Source organism: Antechinus flavipes, chromosome 1, assembly GCF_016432865.1.
Source record: "Antechinus flavipes isolate AdamAnt ecotype Samford, QLD, Australia chromosome 1, AdamAnt_v2, whole genome shotgun sequence".
In the NCBI taxonomy this organism is placed as follows: Eukaryota; Metazoa; Chordata; class Mammalia; order Dasyuromorphia; family Dasyuridae; genus Antechinus; species Antechinus flavipes.
Genome location: NC_067398.1, coordinates 257,153,995 through 257,175,628, shown reverse-complemented (window position 1 = coordinate 257,175,628; position 21,634 = coordinate 257,153,995). Strand labels below are relative to the sequence as shown.

Below are 21,634 nucleotides of genomic sequence, written 5' to 3'. Positions count from 1 at the left end.
TTGAAATTCTATGTGATTACTATGTGAGGCCCTCATAATCTGAATTGTCACAGACAACAGTTAAAGATTTGCATTATTTTAGGTATTTATTCATAGTGAGAGTGACAATACTTTTGTGGTTGTCTTTTGTAAATTATTTGTGCCTTCTCTAAAAAAAATCTATTTAGGTAATACTTAAATTGGAAGGGAACTTAATTTAGAGGGTATTGGAATACAACTGCTTTATTTTACAGATGAGGAAGCTGAGGTTCAGCGTGGTTTAGTTATAGAAGTAGTGAGTAGTATAACTTCTATTTAAACCTGTCTATGACTCAAAATCCAATAGTCTTTGCATTTTTACCATGCTTCCTCCAAAATAAGGTATGTATGTATATATATATTCTTAGTTTTTCTTTTCTTCCTCCTCTATTCCCTCCTTTGTTTCAGACTTGTAACTGCTTGTTAATATACTACACAGAATGCTTAGAAAGATGTAGAGATTTGCTTAAAAGTATGGTACAGGGTTGGTGAAGATGAGAATCCCCAGAGTAGTCCAGAACTATGGATGACAGTGGGCAATTTGTCAATCTATACTTGCAGGGACATTCTGAGGTTGAAAGTCAAAATAAGAGAACAAGACATTTAAGTCTTTTTTTTTTACTACTCATCTCTGGCATCAAGGGCAAGAACTCCCCTCTCCCCAATTTTGCCCTCTCTGTTCCCACAGGCTCTAAATCTCCTATCTCATTCTCCACAGTCCCTATTAACATACCTCCAGTTAATCAGTAAAAAAAAAAAAAAAAAAGACAGAGGAAAGATATTGCAAGATATTGCCCCCTGGATATTGACCTGAGGGACAGTAAATCTAAATTTTGTGCCTGTGTGTGATTTTGCTCAAATCACTCTATTTCTATCTCTATGAGCCTCAGTTTCTTAATTTGTCAATTTGAGGGTCAGATGTAGATGATCTTTCAGGTCCCTTTAGCTCTAGCCTGATACATGAAAGATCTAGATCTATGAAATAATTTCATTTCATCTGCATTTTTGCTACTCTCATTTGTAATTTCTTCCAAAAAACTTTACAGGAATGGTTTTTTTATTCATATTAGCTTCCTGACCTCCCCTCCTCCCAAAAAATAATAACCCACAGCTTCCCTGGGAAATAGCAGGCCTGGTATAATTTGATTATCTTGTGGCATACACCTTTTTTAAGTCCCTGAACCTTTGTTATGACTTTGGTTTACATCACTTGTTGGAAAACACTCCGAAGCATAGAAAAACTATTAAATTGTTACAGTATTGGATGCCAACACACAGGGCTATTACTCTAATTCATCCCCCAGATCAAAGCCCACACAAGCAGTTCTCCAGCCGGGAGCTATTTTCCCTTAGCTTTCCTGCTTGACAGTAGGCTCCCGGATTCTCTGTTCTGTCTTCTTTGAACATATAGCTTTTCCTTTAGTCACGGAAACACAATTTATGTCTATTATACTGTATTACAGATTATATCTCGAGAGATGGGCATTATTGGATGGAATGTCTGCCGACTGTTAGTGGTGTTTGTGTGTATGTGTGTGTGTGTGTGTGTGTGTATGTGTGTGTTTCCTTAACCAAGTAGGGGGAAGGGAGAGGATGGAGAGGGGGTGAGTAGAAGGGGATAGGGTATGTGTATTTTGGGGGGAGTGGACCCTAAAACTTGAATTTATAAAAATCAAGCTTAAAGCATGATTTATTAACATCGCGGTTGTTTCCTTTTGTCATACCGAGTATGCGGATGATCAGAAAAAGAAAAAAAAAAAAGAAACAAGAAAAGAAAGCAAGCCTGGCCCCTCTCCACCTCTACATCAGACCACCCAGAGCTCCTGAGTATGGCTACTGGCTGTACAAACCAGGGGGTTCAAAGGTTCATGAGAGAAGTAACCAGTTTAATCAGTTATTAGCTGCTTTCCCTATACTCAGATTGGATGCATACACCACACACACGTGTGTGTGTACGCGTGTATATTGGGGGGGGGGGGGGGGGCGGCGTGTAGGGAGAGAGAGAAAGAAATATCCCTACAGACTCTGTCTGGGTTTCAAGAATTACAAAAACAACCTCCACCCCTGCTCTGGGAGAGTATGTGAGTGGGAGAGGGAGAGGGTGAGGGCGGAGGAGAAGGAGGAGGAGAAGGAAGAAGAGGGAGGTGGAGGAGAGGGACGAGGCGCTAAGGGAACCCCACACCAGCTCTTGCACCCTGCCGGAGCTGAGCTGAGTCCGGCTGCGAGAAAGATGTTTGATAACACGCAGTATCCTTACAACTGTTTCAACTACGATGGTGATGATTACCCCGCCTGCAGCTCAGATGAGGAGAAGAAACTCAGCCGCCCAGCGTACAGGTAGCGGAGAAGTTTTCGTTGAAGTCTTCCGCTCTGAGGCAAGGTGGTACTAATGATGGAGGGCGGGGGAGGCAGCGAGGTCAGGGTCTCCCCTCAACTTCGGCTCTGGCATGGGTCTAGGAAGATGCTAGTGGGATCTTGGGGCAGGGAGAGCTTGGAAAACCTCGGCTGCCAGGAGCTGGGCTAAGGAACCGCCACTCCCTAGGCTTTGACAGTAGACGGTGGGAGGTCGCCAAGGGATAGGGGCAAAGCAGTCTGGATGCGCCAGGGTCCCCGAAGGCAAGCGTTGGCACTTAAGAAACTCTGAATAGCGTCTGGGTCACTCAGCGGAAGACGCATCCCGCAGCTTCCCTGAAACACCTTCCTTTTCCTAGTGAGGTGGTCTCAGCGGGAAGAGTGGAGGAGACTTTTTGCAGGACTGGTCCTCTACCAAACCCATAGAACACAGCGCTCTGAAGAGCAGAGGGGGCGTCCCTCTGGCTACTTGGTGCTTTATCCCAGGCAATGGCTTAACCCTGAGTTTCTTTTCCAGCTACATTGCTTTGATTGCAATGGCCATCCAGCAAAGCCCTGCCAATAAAGTGACGCTGTCTGGCATTTATGACTTTATAATGAAGAAATTCCCTTACTACAGATCAAACCAGAGAGCCTGGCAAAACTCCATTAGGCATAACCTATCCCTTAACAGTTGTTTTGTAAAGGTAAGAAGATTAATCACAGTCTCTTCACATAGGTCCGTTATTCGGCAACAGCAGCAGCCCTGAGATGACTTTCTATCTAGGAAACATCTGTCTTAAATATTCTTGCTGAAACCCAAGGGTGTGTGTGTGGGGGAGGGATACTCTTGAGAAATCTTATGATTGTGCTCTAGGTAATTAAGAGTTCTCTTCCTCCCAATAGTTGAAAAGTTATGGGTTTTCTTGTCTGATTTCCATTAATGTATACCGAGTTAACCAGAGTTGGTTTTTCGTGTTGTCGTCATTGTTGCTTTACCTAGGAATTGCACAATTAAGGGGGTAGAAGGGAGAGGCATGATTTCAATGACTTGAATGTTTATACCAATCGTGACTTTAAATGAACACAGATGCAAAGTGCCAGCATCTGCGAACCATATCCACACTGAACTGCTTTTCTCACAAATCCAGGTCCCCAGGATGGAAGGGAATGAAAAGGGGAAGGGAAACTATTGGACTTTCGCTTCGGGATGTGAGTCCATGCTGGATCTTTTTGAAAATGGGAACTACCGGAGAAGACGAAGGAGGAGAAATATGAAAAAGGAACCTAAAGACCAGAAATCGAGTGTGGGACCTTCCACCCCTGAGCTGCCCATGATGGATTCTTGTTCAAAGGGCACCCACCTGAATGAAGGTACAACCAAGAAACACGAGTTCAGAGCCACTCACCTAGATTCTTCTCCATTCTTTTCAAATGGCCTTTCCAATCAACAGAACCTAAGCAATGCCTCTCTTGGAAAACCTGACTCAGAAATTAAATTTAGCATTGATTACATCCTCTCATCACCTGATCCATTGCCTGCTCTAAGATCACCCTTCAATACCCAAGATAATAAATATCATCTACTGGAACCTCAACAAATTAACCTCCAGTTTTGGACAATGTGAGATACTCATATAATGGAATATATTTTGGGACTGCTCTATAACCTTCAACTGTCAGTAAGATTGTCATGTCTCTTTCCCATATCATCTGCTGGAAGGGCACAAGCCAACATTTCATACAAAAACTGAGCCGTTCCATAAAAACAAGAGCTTGATTTCATCAATTTGTACTTAATGTTTAATCCATTTATTTGTTACAGAGTAGAGGAGGACTTTTGGGCTCATGAATGATGCAAATGTGAAATTGGCTTAATTCCTTTAAAGATGCTCATCTTTGGAGGAACCTGTATAATGGAACAATTCAATTCAGTTCAATTAAACAAAAATATGCTGGAAACTGTGTTAGAGTTACAAAAGCATAACTCTCCTAAACAGGTTGGCTCACTGACATTACTTTCCAGCTGGGTCCTTTAAAAAAAACAATTGGGACAATATTTGATTCATTTATTCTAATTCTTAGCATTGTTGCTCATAATTTCATCCCCTAAAAAATCTCTTAATAGATATTTAAGTAACTGGATGAGAGAGAATTATATAAACTCAAAATAGTAATGTGTGATTTCAACATAGCCCATGGAAGTTATCTCCTAATACTATTTACTATGGTCAGTGTTGGTGGATGATGTGGTAAGACTTAATAGATACGCTGTAACCCGTCTGCAAAGAGAATATCTTCTTGTCTTATTGTGATGGCTTAGGAAACCCCTCAAACTTGTTCTATACAAGGTGGAAGGAGACAAAAGTAGACTTGGAATTTTAAGCATTGACAAAACACTAGAATGAAGTTACTTCTGCCCCCTTGCTTGAAGTGGTAAATTCATATGAAGCTATTAATCCCATCTGCTATCAGTCCCCAAAGTGATACTATTGAATAAATGTCCTTCCCTTTTTGATGAAGTGGGTAATCAGAGACCAGCACAATTATAGATACCAATATTAGGATGGTATGCACCATTTGAAATGTAAATTATTTCATTAATGTGAGAGATGAAGATTTAGAAAAATATAATCATACCCATGAAACTATTTGATCCCTCAGCATTTTTTTTATTAAACACATATTTACAGAATTAATTGCAGAATTGTTTTTATAGAATCTTTAAAGAACTGATTTGAAGGTTAGCATAGATTACACTAGACATGATTTGCATGGCGACTGTAAACTATTCTCTCAAACAGAAACACATACAGAGAGACTAATTTTCTTGAGACACAATTTCAAAAGCAAATCCAGGATTTAGGAAAAGGAACTCAAGGTAAATGAAGGTAGACAACTTGACAAGGATAAACCAAAACTAAGGAAAAGATAGGTTTACATATGGCTTGAATTTTGAGATGGGAGGTTTGACATTTCATTAAGTAATTTATACTGTATATAGACACTTGACATACTCTTACATATTTCTAGATGAGGAAAGATCACCAGTGGCATTTATAAATATTGTGAAAATGCATGATCTTGTCTATTTTGTGTTCAGAATTGTTACTGATGCTTCTACTGTACTGCCTTTCTAACCTTTCCCCCCCACCAAAAAAAAAAAAATCCCACATCTTGCTGACTTCATTCTTAGAAAATGATATGGATTTTCAAAAAGCCTCAGCAAAAATAAGTGCTTCTCCACACTTCACTGGAAATTTCTTTCTTAGAAAAGCAGCAGGAACTATGGACATATATTTAAAAGAGGACCAGCAATAGCAAGAGGACCATGACAAAACAACAACCACCCACCATCTGCCTTCCAAGTTCCCAAAAATATTTTTCAATGACCGTGTGACATTTTCATGTTATCAGAATGATGATGGATGTATGTGTATGTGTCTTGTGAGTTTTTTTTATGTGTCTGCACTCCAATGTAAGTATAGCTATATTTATATCTGAGTTGCTGTCTTGCCAAAAACATTATTTTTAATTATGCTATATATAAGCGAGATGGTGACAGTGCAATGTAGTCTGTACTTGAAAGGAGTATATATGGGGTGTTTGAAAATATATTTTTCTGTTGCAAATGGAGCAAATACAATTTACTTTATATCCTTTGTGCTTATAGTTAATTGGCTTCTTTCTCTCACCAGTGAAAACTGGTTTAGGGTAGAACTCTTGGGCTATGTAAATCCTGGCTATGTAAACATTTGGATACAGTAGGTTCCAGCTGCTTTGAAAGGAGAGAAGTCAGAAAAATAATGAATTTTCAATAGGAATATGAAATTACTAAAGCTAACAGATTTGTAAATCAGTCAGTCATTCAAGCTGTCCAGTAAGGAAGGTATGTTTGGGGTTGTCAGAACATGCAGTTGAAGGAATTTGTGTACAGATAGGTGCTAACATTTGTTTTGCAAAGGATATCAATCATGTTTCTAAAAGTGAAGGGACATTTTTCAATTTGCCCAGTGTATTATATTCTCACCACTTTAGAAAGGTTTCTAGCACTTAAAGTGAATGGCATTTAATATAGAACAACATAACAGGGGTGAGGGCTGGATGTGACCTATTCAAATGTCGCTACCATTACATAGCTATTCCCAATGCAATTATAATTAAATACTTTATGCCTTTCTTGCAAATCTGCTGATCGATCATTGATATTAACATTAATACTGTATTACCCCCGAGCAGATGTCTACTACACAAGTGTTATGGATCACCAGGTTTCCATTAAGAAAGTTGTGAGGTATTGCCATATGCTAGCCAGGGATAAATCTACGTAAATTACCTTATGACAAAGCATACAGGACAGTGTGAGACCAAGGAATAATGTTATTCCTTTTCTTAGGCCATGGTGATTCTATAACTTATGTGTCCTCATTACAAGAGTGGATGAAGCGAATCAAGAAAAGAGATCCTATTTTCAGATGAACTTAACTATATGTTCTTTGCAAAAGAACCTAACATGATCAATCGTCATTGTCCATATTGATGGAAAGAAGAAAAGGTAGCATGATATAAGATAATTGGAAATCTTCAATCATTTTAACATAGCTTTGGAAGATAGGACACACGATCATATCCTTTAAGAAGATGTGCTTTATAACTGCCCCTAGTTTCATCCCTAAGTTATATCCTCACCTCTTATCAGTTGCTTTGCAAATGGGTTTTATTGAAACTCAATAATAAAGTGTGGAAAATCTAATGCTATTTTCTCTGCTATTATTAGAGACACAACATTAAAAGCCCAATCTTCTCTGAAGTCAGTCAGTATCATTTCTGTACATGAAGGACAACTCACATTCTTCATCACTATCATCATCTTCACCAATAGGTATTGCCTGAGCACCTAATATGTGCATGGTCTTTTCTTGGGTGCTGTGGATTAGCTTGTACTGGGTGCTGTGGGGAATATACCGGACAAAATTCCTAAGGTGCCTTTCCTCTAAGATCTTAGATAGCTAAGGAAAAAAAAAGTGTATATACATGGAGAAGATTCTCTGCATCCCCCAATGCTCTTTCCCAACATTTAATATTAACTGTATGCAACCACACTCTCTTTTTCAGTGATGACTCTGAGCCCCAAGGAGGTTAGAGTCACTTGCAAAGGTGAGGAAAGACAGGGGAGTTTGGAGCCTGCATGCTATTAAATGACATGAATTCCATTTATTTTACTTCCTGGCTTGAATGTTTGAAAATTAACGAAGTAGGCGAGAAGAAAGGGAATATTTTCCAACTCAAACATATTCTTCAAATAGTCCATTAGTTGGAAATTCATACAGATTTATAATAGCAGATTGGATGACTACTTGTCTGGAATGTTTTAGATTATTTGATGGGGGTTAAATTAGGTAACTTCTGAAATTCTTCTAGCTCTGGAGATTCTGTGCTAGTAAACTGTTTTTTGGGGGGGAGGAAAAAAGTATTCCTAAAGAGAGTTAAATCTATTATCTATCATTCTCACTTTTTTTGTGGTGTTTTAAATTGATTAATATTTGGCTTAGTCAGAAGGGACTCAGTAAATAGGGAATGGAAAAGGCATATTCTGGAGGTCCTCTATGCTCAGGGAAAATAGTTAAAAACAATATCAGGATCACTAAAATTTAAGATACCCTAGTTCTTACTTGATCTATAAGCATACAAGTTCATCATTCAGGCTTTGAACCAATGATCCCAATAAATATCTAAGCAATTGTTAAGCCCTATTACTTGCTCATATCTTGAGTTCTTACCAATTGTTTTCTTTTTACCTCCAAGCACCATGTTATCTGGCTCTAAAACTCATTTCCTTTTTTTCCCCATTCCTTCTCTGCCAATATATGTGGCACATGAGTACTTTAAAAGGGTTTATTCATAAGAGGGAAATGAATCTTAGATAAGAATCTAGATAAGAGTTGGAAGGAAACTAAGAGGCTACTTAATTCAATCTCATAGATGAGCAAGAATGTCCTCTATAAATTTTTCAATAAATGGCCATGCAACTTCTGAAAACCTTTAATGAAAGGGATCGATGATATTTTTGATAGCTCTGTAAGAAAGATTATTCCTCATATCAAAGTTAATTCTGCTTCTCTACAGCTTCCAATCATTACTTGTTCTGCCCTCCAAAGACAAGCAGATCAAATCTAATTCTTCTTCTGTATATCAGCCCTTTAACTAGTTCAAGATAATTATCATATATGCTCTTCTAAGTCTTTTCTTCTGTAGTCAAACAACTCTACTTCTTCCAATCAATTCTCCTTTGAAAGTTTCTGTCATACTTTGATCATTCTAGCCTTCCCTTTCCCTTATGGAAACACTCCAGCTTGTCTATATAATTCCTAAAATGTGATGTCCAGAACAAGATAATATCTACATGCAGTCCAAGTAGGGTGGTCTTTCATAATGCTTCCTTTAATTTAGACCAAAGGATCTATGGATTGTTAAATTCCTGGATAGATGTCAGGGGGATCATAAACTTGGATAAGGTTATTCAAATACACATAGATATACATACATACATGTATATTATATACATACATTATATACATATATTCATATGTATTATATATTCATAAAGCCTACTCCCAGGAAATGCTATAAGCCTATATTCATATATATATACATATATATATATATACATACATACATGTGTCTTTATTGTAAGTAGCCTTTGATTTCCTTTGTAAATCTCTATATAATGTTTTATTAAATTAATATTATTCTGAGATGGAGTTCCATAGACTGCCAAAGGAGTTCACAAACCAAAAAAAAAAGAGATAAAAATACTTGTTTTGTATATTAGTAATGAATCCTGGGATGTCATTAGCTCTTTGGGCTGCCTTGTCACACTGTTGACTTATACTGATACTGGTTTTCAGAATACTAAAGCTTACTGATCTCTTTTTCCTTCATAGGAATACTTATCTAGTCCTGCCTTCCCTATTGGTAAAATTGATTTTGGCACCTCAAGAATAAAATTCTGCATTCATCCTTTTCCAGTTTAATCTTACTTGATTCCCATTATTATTTTCTGTCTAGAACCTTTTGGATTCAAATGCTGTCATTTAGTATGTTAGTTATTCCTCCTATTCTTGACTTCTCTACAAATTTGGCAAGAACATTGTCTATTCCATCAACCAAATCACTAATAAAAATATCAATAGGTCCAATGACAGATCCCTGAGTTACTCCATTAGAGACCTCCTCCAATCTATCATTAATGGTTCTTCTTTTGATCTCCCATTAAATCAATCTCTAATAGATCTAAATTATTATTTAATATCTAAAAGTTAACATTTATATAGTGGTTACTATGTGCCAGACACCATTTTACAATTCTTACCTCATCTATCTTCACACAGGATAAGTATTATTATTATCATCTCCATTTTACAGATGGAGAAATTGAGGTATAGCAAGGTTAAATGACTTGTTCAAGATGACAGTCAAGAAACATCACAAAACTCAGATTCAGATTTTCCTGACTCTAGGGCCAGCACTCTATCTGCTGTGGATCTAGTTGCCCCACTTTTCTCCAACTAATTCACAAGCAAAGCAATTGAGATTTTGCCAAATACTTTGCTGAGCTTTAAATAAGTTACATCAATTGCATTCACTTGACCTACTAGTCTAGTTACCCTATCAGAGGAGAAACTGAGGTTAGACATGACTTATTCTTGATGAAGTCATCCTGGCTTTTAATGATTCTGACTTTCCTAAGTGCCTATAAATCATCCCCTTAATAATGTGTTCTAAAATTTTTCCAGGAACAAATCCATATATAATATACAATGATAAAAGTAATCAGAAGTTCATATAAAATGAATCTACCCAGCACAGACTGGGTGGCTCCAAAGCTAAATAATCTATGTTATCTAGCCAAAATCCCCAGACAGAGTTTCCAGGCCCTGAAGCTCCATCCTCAAGCCTCTCTGCTGAGTTCTGGCCCAAACTAAAAATTGGCAGCTTTTTCAGTTAATGCTAAAGCTGGTCATCTAAGTATCTCCCTTCTTTTGTCTGTTCTTACAGAAGATCCAGGGGATTTCTTCAGTTTATTCATGCTTCATATTAGTTTTCAGAATAGACTTTATTTCACAGAGAACAGGTTATACCATTTCTTAAAAATATTCAGTGGCTCATTCATTTATTCGCTTGTTTGTTCATTGGCCCAGACTATGATTTTATTGCCAGCAGGAATTCCTTTTCATGAAAAACCATCAACCAAAACTAGTAGAATGTTTTATAGCTTAATTTTCTGAGCTGCCAGCAGCAATTAGAAGTCAAAGGATTTGTAAACAGCTTCATTTGTAGTATGTGTCAGAGGCACTACTTGAACCCAGATCTTCCTGATTCTAAGGATGAATCTTTTTTTACTGTTCTACATTCATCTCTTTGGTTTATTTCACAGTCTTTGGGGGGCAGAGATTGCCTTCCATTTTAATCTGATCATCTTCAGTACTTAGGACAGTGGCTGGCATACACTTGAAAAATGCTTAGTGATTGCAGTCAAACTTTTTAAATTTATTTTTTATTTTTGTCTTTCTTTTTTTCTAATAAATTTATTTATTTTTAATGCATATTACTTCATGAAACATATTGGGAGAGAAAAATCAGAGCAAAAGAGAAAAAACAGTAGGAGAGATTAAAAAAACAGAAAAAAAGAAGTAAACATAGCATGTATTGATTTACATTCAGTCTTTTTAGTTCTTTTTCTGGGAACAGATGGCATTCTATTGGAATTGCTTTGGATCACTGAACTTCTGAGAAGAACCAAGCCTTTCATAGTTGATCATCACATATTCTTGCTGTCTGTATGTGATGTATTCCTGGGTCTGTTTGTTTTGCTCAGCATCAGTTCATGTAAATCTTTCCAGGCCTTTCTATAATCAATTTGCTCATCTTTTTTTATAGAACAATAATATTCTATTATCTTCATATTATCACAGCTTATTCAGCCATTCCCCAACTGATGGTCATCTACTCATTTTCTAATTCTTTGTTGCTACAAAAAGAACTGTTACAAACATTTTTACAGATAAGTCTTTTTCCTTCTTTTATGATCTCCTTAGGATACAGACCCAGTAGTGGCACTGCTGAGTCAGGGGTATTCACAATTTTATAGCCCTTTGGGCATAGTTTCAGATTGTTCTTCAGAACAATTGGATCATTTCACAATTTCACCAACAATGTCTTAGTGTACCAGTTTTCCCACATCCCCTCCAACATTCATCATTATCTTTTCCTGTCATCTTAGCCAATCTGAGAGGTGTGAGGTGGTACTTCAGAGTTGTTTTAATTTGCATTTCTCTAATCAATAGTGATTTAGAATATTTTTTTATATAACTATATGTGGCTTTAATTTTGTAATTTGAAAATTTTCTGTTCATATTCTTTGACTATTTATCCATTGGAAAATGGCTTAATTTCTTATAAATTTGACACAGTTCTTTATATATTTTAGAAATTAGGTCGTTCTCAGAAACACTGGCTATAAATTTTTTTTCCTAATTTTGTACTTCCCTTTTAATCTGTTGGATTTGTTTGTGCAAACCCTTTTTAATTTAATGTAATCAAAGTTGTCTATTTGCCTTTCAAAATGTTTTCTAGTTCTTCTTTGGTCATAAATTCTTTCTTTCTCCAAAGATCTGATAGGTAAATTATCCCTTGCTCTCCTAATTTGAAATTGCTCTCCCTTGCTCTCCTAATCAAAATGGGTACACGATTTAGCATAAAAGGATACATGATTTAGCATAAAAGGATACCATTATCCTTTTATGCTAAATCATGTACCCATTTTGATTTTATTTTTGTATGGCATGTGAGATGTAGGTCTATCCTCAGTTTCTGTCATATTACTTTCCCCTTTTTCCAGAAATTTTGTCAAATAGTGAGTTCTTATTCCAAAAGCTGGAGTTTGGGGGTTATCAATATTAGATTACTATATGTCTTGATTATTGTTGTATGTATATAATATATTCCACTGATCCACCATTCTATTTCTTAGCCAGTAGCAAATGATTTTGATGACTGCTACTTTATAATATAGTTTTAGATTTGGTATTGGTAAGCCACCATCCTTTGTATTTTTTGAAATTAATTCCTTGATATTTTTGACCTTTTGTTCTTCCAGATGAATTTTGTTATTATTTTTTCTAGTTCTATAAAATAATTTTTTACCAGTTTGATTGCTATGGCAATGAAAAAGTAGATAAATTTAGGCAGATTGTCATTTTTATTATATTAGCTCAACCTAACCATGAACAATTGATATTTTTTCCAATTGTTTAGACCTGATTTTATTTGTGTGAGAAGTATTTTGTAATTGTATTCATATAGTTCTTGGGTTTGTCTTGATAGGTAGACCCCTAAGTATTTTATTTTGTGTAAAGTAATTTTAAATGGAATTTATTTTCTGTCTCTTACTGATGGTCTTTGTCAGTAATACATAGAAATGTTTATGATTTGTGAAAACTTTTTAAAATAATAACTTTATTTTCAAAATATATGCAAAGATAGCTTTCAACATTCACTCTTGCAAAACCTTGTGTTTCAGATTTTTCTCTCTCCCTTATCCCCACCCCCTTCTCTAGACAGCAAATAATCCAATATATGTTAAACATATGCAATTCTTCTAAATATTTTCCCACATTTGTCATGTTGCACAAGAAAAAATCAGATCTAAAAGAAAAAAATGGGAAAGACTACGAAGAGTAAGCAAATAACAATAAAAAAAGGTGAAAATACGATGTTGTGATCTACATTCAGTCCCATAGTGCTCTCTCTGGTTGCAGATAGTGCTCTCCATCACAAGTCTATTGGATTTGGCCTGAATAACCTCATTGTTGAAAAGAGCCACGTCTATCAGAATTGATCATTGTATAATCTTGTTGCTGTGTACAATGTTCTCTTGGTTCTACTCACTTCATTTTGCATCAGTTCCTGTAAGTCTCTCCAGGCCTTTCTGAAATCATCCTACTGATCACTTCTTGTCAAACAATAATATTCCATAACATTCATATACCATATATGGTATATATATATATATATATATATATATGTATGTATATATTCAAAATATATATTTGTCAACTTAAATCAATTACCTACTGATTATAGTCTTGTTTTCTCTCACCTCTTTCCTTTTCTTATTTATTATTGATACTGGAGAATTCCCTTACTGGATGAACCTCTAGAAACCTAGTCCCAGGGAATACTATGAGCCTATTATTATATTTGAAAGATGTCACCTGATTGAATCAGGATGGGAGAGAAAATTGACTTCGGCTCTAAACTGTCTTTGAAGATTTTTTCATTTCATAGCTAAGATGGTGGGGCTCATCAAAGATAGTAAGGTCACACTCAGATATACTCACTGGTCAGGAAGATTCTAAAAACTTATACATTGGTTGGGACCTGTTGGAACTTCCCCCAAGTAGAAAAATGATAATAGCTAATATTTCTGTGGCCCTTTAAAGTTTTCAAAGTAGTACTTTCTACTATAATCTCATTTGATTCAGAATGGATCTTTGACCCATATTTATCTCACTGAAGATTCTCCAAAGCCTTTTGTTAATAGTCAACATAAGTCTAAAGATAACTTTACAATCCAAATGTGAACCTTAGTGGCAGCCTCTAAGGTCTCAGAACCAATTGAAGCTGGTGAAACAATTGAACTTTTTTGTAAATCATAATGATTTCTCCAGCATGCCTGAAAAGCTTTTTGTCTTGCAAGATCACATTAGTCCTGGAATTTATACCTTATTTTTATTATTTACATCACCCCTCAAAATCACATTAGCCCTCTCAGAACCTCCATTTAAAGATGGAATCCAGTTCAGCCATTTCTTAATTTCCACTTGCTAGACATCTCTGGACTTCTCTACCAGGCTCCCATACCATGTACCTTCTCCCACTCTCCCCTTCCCTACTTTTTTGCCTTCCTTTGCCTTGACAGAATCTCCTACTGTCTGTTTATATTCTACTTATTCTTTTCCAGATTCCATATCTACTCCCTCTCATACCCAAGAATGAAAGTCTTTCATATCCACCTTCTTGTCACAAAATTCTGGTAAGTACAACATATGAAGGTATTTGCCACATTAAATTACTCTTCCTAAATATATTTATAATTATATCAACTATATTCTGCATTTATTTGGCTTCTGATATGATTCAACTAAGACAATTCTCTCTATGGTTACTAATGAACAATTAATAAATCTAGAGGCCTTTTCTAAGTCTATCTTTTTTCTTGGATCTTTCTACAGACTTTGACATTATTGATTACTATTTATCAACCCTACTAAGTAAACCCCAAAGCTTCCCCATTATCTTCAAAAATCAAATATAAAATTTTCTGTTTTTTTTTCATCTAGGGAAATGGAGAGAAGAAAAAAAGACAAAAAATAAAACTACATGATCACCTTTATTTTATTAGTAATCCTTCAAAGTGACATATATCAGGCTTTGTGGAAGAGTGAGACTGCATCAGGCAGTAAAATATCTTAGGAGAAGTATAAGAGAGTAAATGTTAAATCTTAAGGACAATCATGAATACTTCCTAATAATACTTGTCCAACTCCCCACTCTGAGTCTTGAAGAAAATGATGCTGAATCACAGACTGTCAGCATGTTGTAGATTTCAGCTTCTTAAACTGTGGCTCACCAGCACATATGGGATATGGTAAATGATTGTGGGGGTGGGGGTTACAAAATTATGATTTATTATCAGCAAATATTTGATTTGTATACCTATTATATATTACCTATATATCTGGAGTGATGTAAAAATTTGTTGGGAGAAAAGAGTTGTGAGCAGAAAAAGTTTAAGAAGCCCTATAATGTAGAGAAGAGAACCCTGTACATGAAGGCAAAGGAGTTTGCCTCAAGGGGAAGTCACATGGTCCAACAGAAAAACAACACTGGATATCAGGTCAGAGGCTCTGAGTTTAGTTCTTCCCCTTAATATCTATGTAACTGTGGAAAAGTTACATCATCTCTCTTGCCCTTGGTTACCTCAGCTATAAAATCAGAGAGTTGGAATCATTGCTTTTATATTCCACCAAATGCTTGGTCTATGATTCCATGATCTTTGGATCCTAATTCTCCTCCTAATCTTTAATAAGCAACTTTTTTAGACCTTAGTTTTTTATATATTGTAAGCTGAAGGGGATAGACTAAGATGCTCTTTAGGGTCTCTTCCAGTTCTATAAGTCTATGAGTTGGGAAAGGAAGGATGAACCACTAGTGGACAAGCTAACTGGCTCATTTCCAACCCCAAATTCCTTAGGTCTGAAAAGCCTTCAATTTATGGCTTTAAAGTTTTCACTTTCTCCCCAAGTTGGGCATACTTGCTTCCAAAGAGTCCAAAATGCATAGTGCACAGACCCAAACATAGAGAGTTTATCTTAAATCTGAGCTCCCTGGAATCTTTCAGGATAAACATTCTAAATTAGGAATCAAAACATACCCTGTTTCTCACCAAAAGTATGAAACTGAAATAAGTACTTACAGGGGGATTTAATAGGATTTAGGACTTTAGAGTTCTCTTGAAACTCATTTGATTCCCATCTATCACTAGAAACAAAATTTTAGCTTACATTCTCAGTAGCTCTATATTCAAAGAGATGACCAAGATCATAGATTTAAAACTAAAAAGGATTGCAGAAGCCATTTAGTATTCTCCTTCCATTTTGTAGAGGGGGAAAATAAGGCACAGTAACTTTCCCAGGATCATATACTAGTGTCTAAGTCAAGAAATATCCTTATCTTTGTTCTGATTTTCCCCCCAACATGATTCATAAGGAAATAGGCTTTAAAAAATTGAATGTATGTATAACAAAAAAAAAAAAAACCTGTCATTTTTATTAACTTGGAAAAATAAAAATAAAATGTACAAAAGATACTAAAAATATATATCCTTATCAAGGTGATAGTTCACATTTCTTTTTTGTTTTTATTTCCTTTATTTTCCTTTATTTATCTTGACCTTATACATTTGTACAATACAAAATTTCCCACACATTTGTTTTTAAATTTTATTTGTCGTGGTTTTGGTTTTCATTATTTTTTATAAGATTTTGATTTTTAATTTTTTTCTTCTTTCCTCTATCCCTTCTTCAAGATGATAAACAATCTTATATAGTTTATACTTGTTCAATCATATGAAACATATTTTCACATCAGTCATATTGTGAAAGAAGAATCAGAACAAAAGGGGGAAACCACAAGAAAGGAAAACAACAGAAAAATGTAAAGTATATGTTTCAATCGCCATTCAGATTCCACAGTTCTTTTTCTGGATGTGGAGAGCATTTTCCTTCATGGATGTTTTGGAATTGACTTGGATTATTTTATTACTGAGTACAGCTAAATCTGTCAAAGCTGATCATTGCACAATGTTGTTGCTACTGTACACAATGTTCTCTTAGTTCTGCTCATTTCAATCAGTATCAGTTCATATAAGTCTTTCCATTTATTTTCTGAAATTCTCATGCTCGTCATTTTGTATAGCACAATAGTTTTCCATTACATTCATAAACCACAATTTGTTCAAACATTCCCCAATTGATGGACATTCCCTCAATTCTCAATTCTTTGCCACCACAAAAAAGAAAATAATTTATAAACATTTTTGTACACATGGATCCTTTTCCCTTTTAAGATCTCTTTGGGATACAGACCTGGTAGTGTATTACTGGATGAAAGGATATGCATAGTTTTATATCCCTTTGGGTATAGCTTCAAATTGCTCTCCAGAATGGTTGGATCAGATCACAATTCCACCAACAATTAATTCTTATTTTAATTTTCCCTCATCTTCTCCGAGATTTATCACTTTTCTATAATATTTGTCAATCTGGTTAAGTGGTACCTCAGAGTTGCTTTAGTTTGCATTTCTTTAATCAGTGCTTTAGAGCATTTTTTTCATATGACTATAGATACCTTTAATTTCATCTGAAAACTTCCTGTTTATATTTTTTGACCACTGATTAATCAGGAATAACTTGTATTCTTATAAATTTTTCTATATATTTTCTATATATTTCTATATATATAATATATCTATATAATAAATATATATTTCTATATATTTTAGAAACGAACCCTATATCTAAAACACTGGCTATAAAAATTATTTTCTAGTTTTCTGCAGACTTTCTAATATTGGTTGCATTGGCTTTGTTTGTGTGATCATTCACTTTTCTATTATGCTTTATACATTATAAAATATTTTTCTCACAACAACCCTATAGTTTGAATTAGTATCATTTTACACTGTGTCTTAGAGACTGTAAGTGACTAATCTGTGGTCATATTTAAAAGTAAATGATATAGATGCAATTTAACTGTAAGCCAAAGGCAAAATTCATCTTCAGTGATTAAACCTTCCCCATCTATTTCCAGTTAGCAATATGCCAAGATTTTACTTTTTTTATAAATTAACCTGTGACTATGTAATAATGGACTAGTCCTCCTCGTAGCATAAATATGGACAATTTAAAAGTAAGACAATACTTTAACTTATCAGAATTTGTCTAACATTGGGGATTTTTGGCATTAATCTTTTTATTTTATTTTTTAATAGTGTTTTATTTTTCCAAATACGTGTAAAGATAGATTTCAATATTCACCTTTGCAAAACCTTGTGTTCCAAAATTTTCTCCCTTTCTCCCTCCATCTTCTTCCCCTAGACAGCAAGCAATCTTATTTAGATTAAACATGTTTAATTCTTCTAAACAAATTTCCATATTCATCATGCTGCACAAGAAAAATCAGATCAAAAGAGAAAAAAAAACAAAAGTTAAAAAACAGGAAGCAAAAACAACAGCAAGAAGATAAAAAACACTTTGCTTTGATCCATACTCAGTATTCTTAGTTCTCTCTCTGGATGTGGATGGCATTATTCATCACAAGTCTTTTGGAATTGGACTGAATCATCTCATTGTTGAAAATGCCCAAATATATCACAGTTTATCATCACATAATCTTCTTGTAATTGTGTATAATATTGTATTAATTCTGCTTACTTCACTCATTAGCAGTTCATGTAAGTCTTTTCAAGATTTTCTGAAATAGATCTGTTCATTATTTCTCAAAGAACAATAATATTCCATTACATTCACATACCATAACTTATTCAGCCATTCCCCAAATGATAGGCATCTACTCAGTTCCCAGTTCCTTGCCTCTACAAAAAGGGCTGCTATAAACATTTTTGCATATGTGGGTCCTTTGCCTTCTTTTATGATATCTTTGAGATATAGAGTGGAAGTCTTTTTATAAGTCTCAAAATGGACCTTGTAGGTGAACACTTCCTCTGTTTTTGCATACGGCAATCCCATCAAAGAGGCAGCAACATGGCACAAAAGAATCAAGTATAGAGCAGCTAAGTGGTATAGTGGATAGAATATCAACTCTGGATTGGAAAACTTGAGTTCAAATCTGGCCTTTGACACTCACTAGCTGTATGATCCTGGGCAAATCACTTAACCCTGTTTGCTTCACTTTCCTCATTTGTAAAATGAGCTGGAATGCTAAAGGACAAACCACTGTGACATCTTTGCCAAGAAAACCCCACATGGGGTCACAAAGAGTCAAATATGGCTGAAATGAGGCAACATCAACAAGAAAATAGCAGAATGAACTCTGGATCTAGAGGTAGAAGATTTAGGTTCAAATGCCAGTTCTCCTACTTAAAAATAAGTTTGACTTTGGACAAGTCACTGAATCTCAGGGACATTAGGCTACTACTGCTATCCTTCTACTCCTTACCTTGTATTTGTTTATTTTGCGTATGTTTATGTGATTTATACATGTATAAGAATGTCAATGCTTATGCATATTCAATACATATATTTATATGCACTTGAACACATATATATGTATGTTTAATAGTATATATGTAACATATGGATATTGTATAAAATAATTGGATTTTAGCTACTTGAGTGAAAGGATTTTTGCCTTTAATGGTCTAGCATCTAGCAGAGGATCTGATATGTAGCTTGCACTTAATAAATAATTGTTGGTTAATGCAACTAAAGAGGTACAATAGATAGAGTGTTAGGTCTGGTGTCAGGTAAATTTTAATTCAAATCCTGCCTCAGATATCAGCTGTGTGACTTTAGGAAGTCACTTAGAGCCTCTATTTGTTTCAGTCTCCTCAACTACAAATTGGATAATAAGAACCTCCCAGATTTATTATGAGAATCCAGTGAGATAATATTTGGCATCTAGTAGGTGCTTAATAAATGATTATTTTCCACCTGTCTAAAAAGAGGGCAGTAATCGACACATATGTTGCCTCAAAGTTTGCAAAGTGCTTTTCATGTGTAGCTAAAATGTGCTTTTCTGGATAGAAGTTTGAGGTAGGAGAGGAAGCAAAGAAACATTTTCTACAGCACTTAATATGTACCAGATACTCCTCACAATAAAACTGGGAGATAGGTACTATTTTACTACTATCCTGATTTTACAGTTGAGGAAATTGAGACAGAGATTAGTGATTTCCCATGAGTCATGTAGCTATGCAAGTGTCTAAGGCCACATTTGAACTTAGATCTTCCTGACTTGAGGCCATACTCTCTAACCAATGAACTTTAACTCCCTCCCTCTTCTGGTCTTCACTTTTGGGCCACTTTTGTGGTCATTGCTTTATGGATCCTGCAAAATTTACATTATTTTACCTCCCATCAAGCAAATCCTATTCCCTAGTCACTGCCCTACTGAGAGCTTTCTCTACTTGACTGGGAGATAAGGAAGAAAAAGTTCACGAGACCTTGTATTTAAAATTCACTCATCCTCTTCTTAGGAAAAAAAAAAAAACGGTGCTTTGGTTCATTTTTAGCCCAAAGAAAAGGAAGGAAAACCCTAGATTTAATTTATTTCTTTCTTTTGGGAAGTTTATTTTAAAATTGCTAATAAAGCAAAACAATAGGATTCTTTCTTTCAATTTGGCTCAGCCTCCTGCCAGTTTATATTCTCATCTTTCTGTATCTCTGTATACTAATATCAAAACATTGTTCCCCTTTGGTTTTAGTTAAGTCAAGGTAACAACCATTATTAGGTAGCTACTAAGACTTTTGAGAGTCCCTTGGGCAGCATGGAAATCAAATCAGCCTATATTTAAATAAATTAATTCAGGCTATCCTCTGGAAAGTCAAATATTGAAGCTGAATCTTAAATATTTTGGTCACATAATGAGGATATGGCTCTTATTGGAAAAGACCCTGATGTTGGAAAAGATTGAAGGCAAAAGGAAAGGGAGTGGTAGAGGATGAGATGGGCATATAGTGTCTTGGAAACAATGAACATGAGCTTGGACCAACTTGGAGAGATAGTGGAGGATTGAAAGGTTTGGTGTGCTGTGGTCCATGAAATCATAAAGAGTTGGGCACAACTGAGCACTTGAACCACAAATGTACCATTTCTGGGGATACAAAGAAAATCAATGGATTTTCAATCAGTTAATAATCTAAACTACAGGATAATACAAAAATCAACAGTCATTGGATTGATTAAATTTAGCTAACTGGCAAAGGAATTCAAAGTAAACAGAAATTAGAAAAGTTAAAAACAGAAAAAGTTTTAGCATAAACTTTTGCTCTTTGGGCAGAGAAGAGGGAGAAATAAGGGAAGAACATACTTCACAGTCTGGTACTTAATCTGCCAAGTGGAAAATCAGCAACTACCTTCTCATTATAGTGGTTAAAAACAGAGGCAGCTTTAGCCATTAATGTACTGGCAAAGACTGAACAAACAGCTCTACAAGGGGAAAATGTACCCATTGATACACATTGATACAATACCCACTGTACACATTCTTACACTTTAATTATTGACATTTTCTTAAGTCTAGACCAAGGATCAACATTATAAAGTTAGGTTTTATATAAGCCATCCTTAACTCTTTACATTGTACAAAAACAACTGATTGCTGCATCTAGCTCTTCCCAATTAACAACACAATAAACAAGATTCGATTTATAGCATTTACTGTTTTTCAAAGTTTAAATCCTCACATAAAATTTAATAATCAGATCTCTAAAATCTCTAGGACTAACTCTAGTGCATTCCTGGTTTTAGCAAGTTAGGCTCTAGTGGCAGCCCCACAGGTTGCTACAACAAAATATAGGCAGTGACCTCATAGACTTTTCCAATAAAGACTCAGGCAGTGGTCTCACAGGCCATAAAACCTCAAATCTCACCCCCTATTGTCATGTTCTTCTTTAGTTACCATTCTATGCCCTCTCTG

The 21,634-nt window shown here is 35.4% G+C and overlaps 1 protein-coding gene across 1 annotated transcript; it reads left to right on the top strand.

Annotated features, from left to right (window-relative positions):
• The first annotated feature begins 1,995 nt into the window (after positions 1-1,995).
• Positions 1,996-7,102, top strand: FOXL3 (forkhead box L3). Its single transcript, XM_052000640.1, has 3 exons — positions 1,996-2,355; positions 2,888-3,056; positions 3,501-7,102. The coding sequence occupies exons 1-3, from the start codon at positions 2,249-2,251 to the stop codon at positions 3,975-3,977; spliced, it is 753 nt and encodes a 250-aa protein (XP_051856600.1). The 5' UTR covers positions 1,996-2,248; the 3' UTR covers positions 3,978-7,102.
• Positions 7,103-21,634: the final 14,532 nt, after the last annotated feature.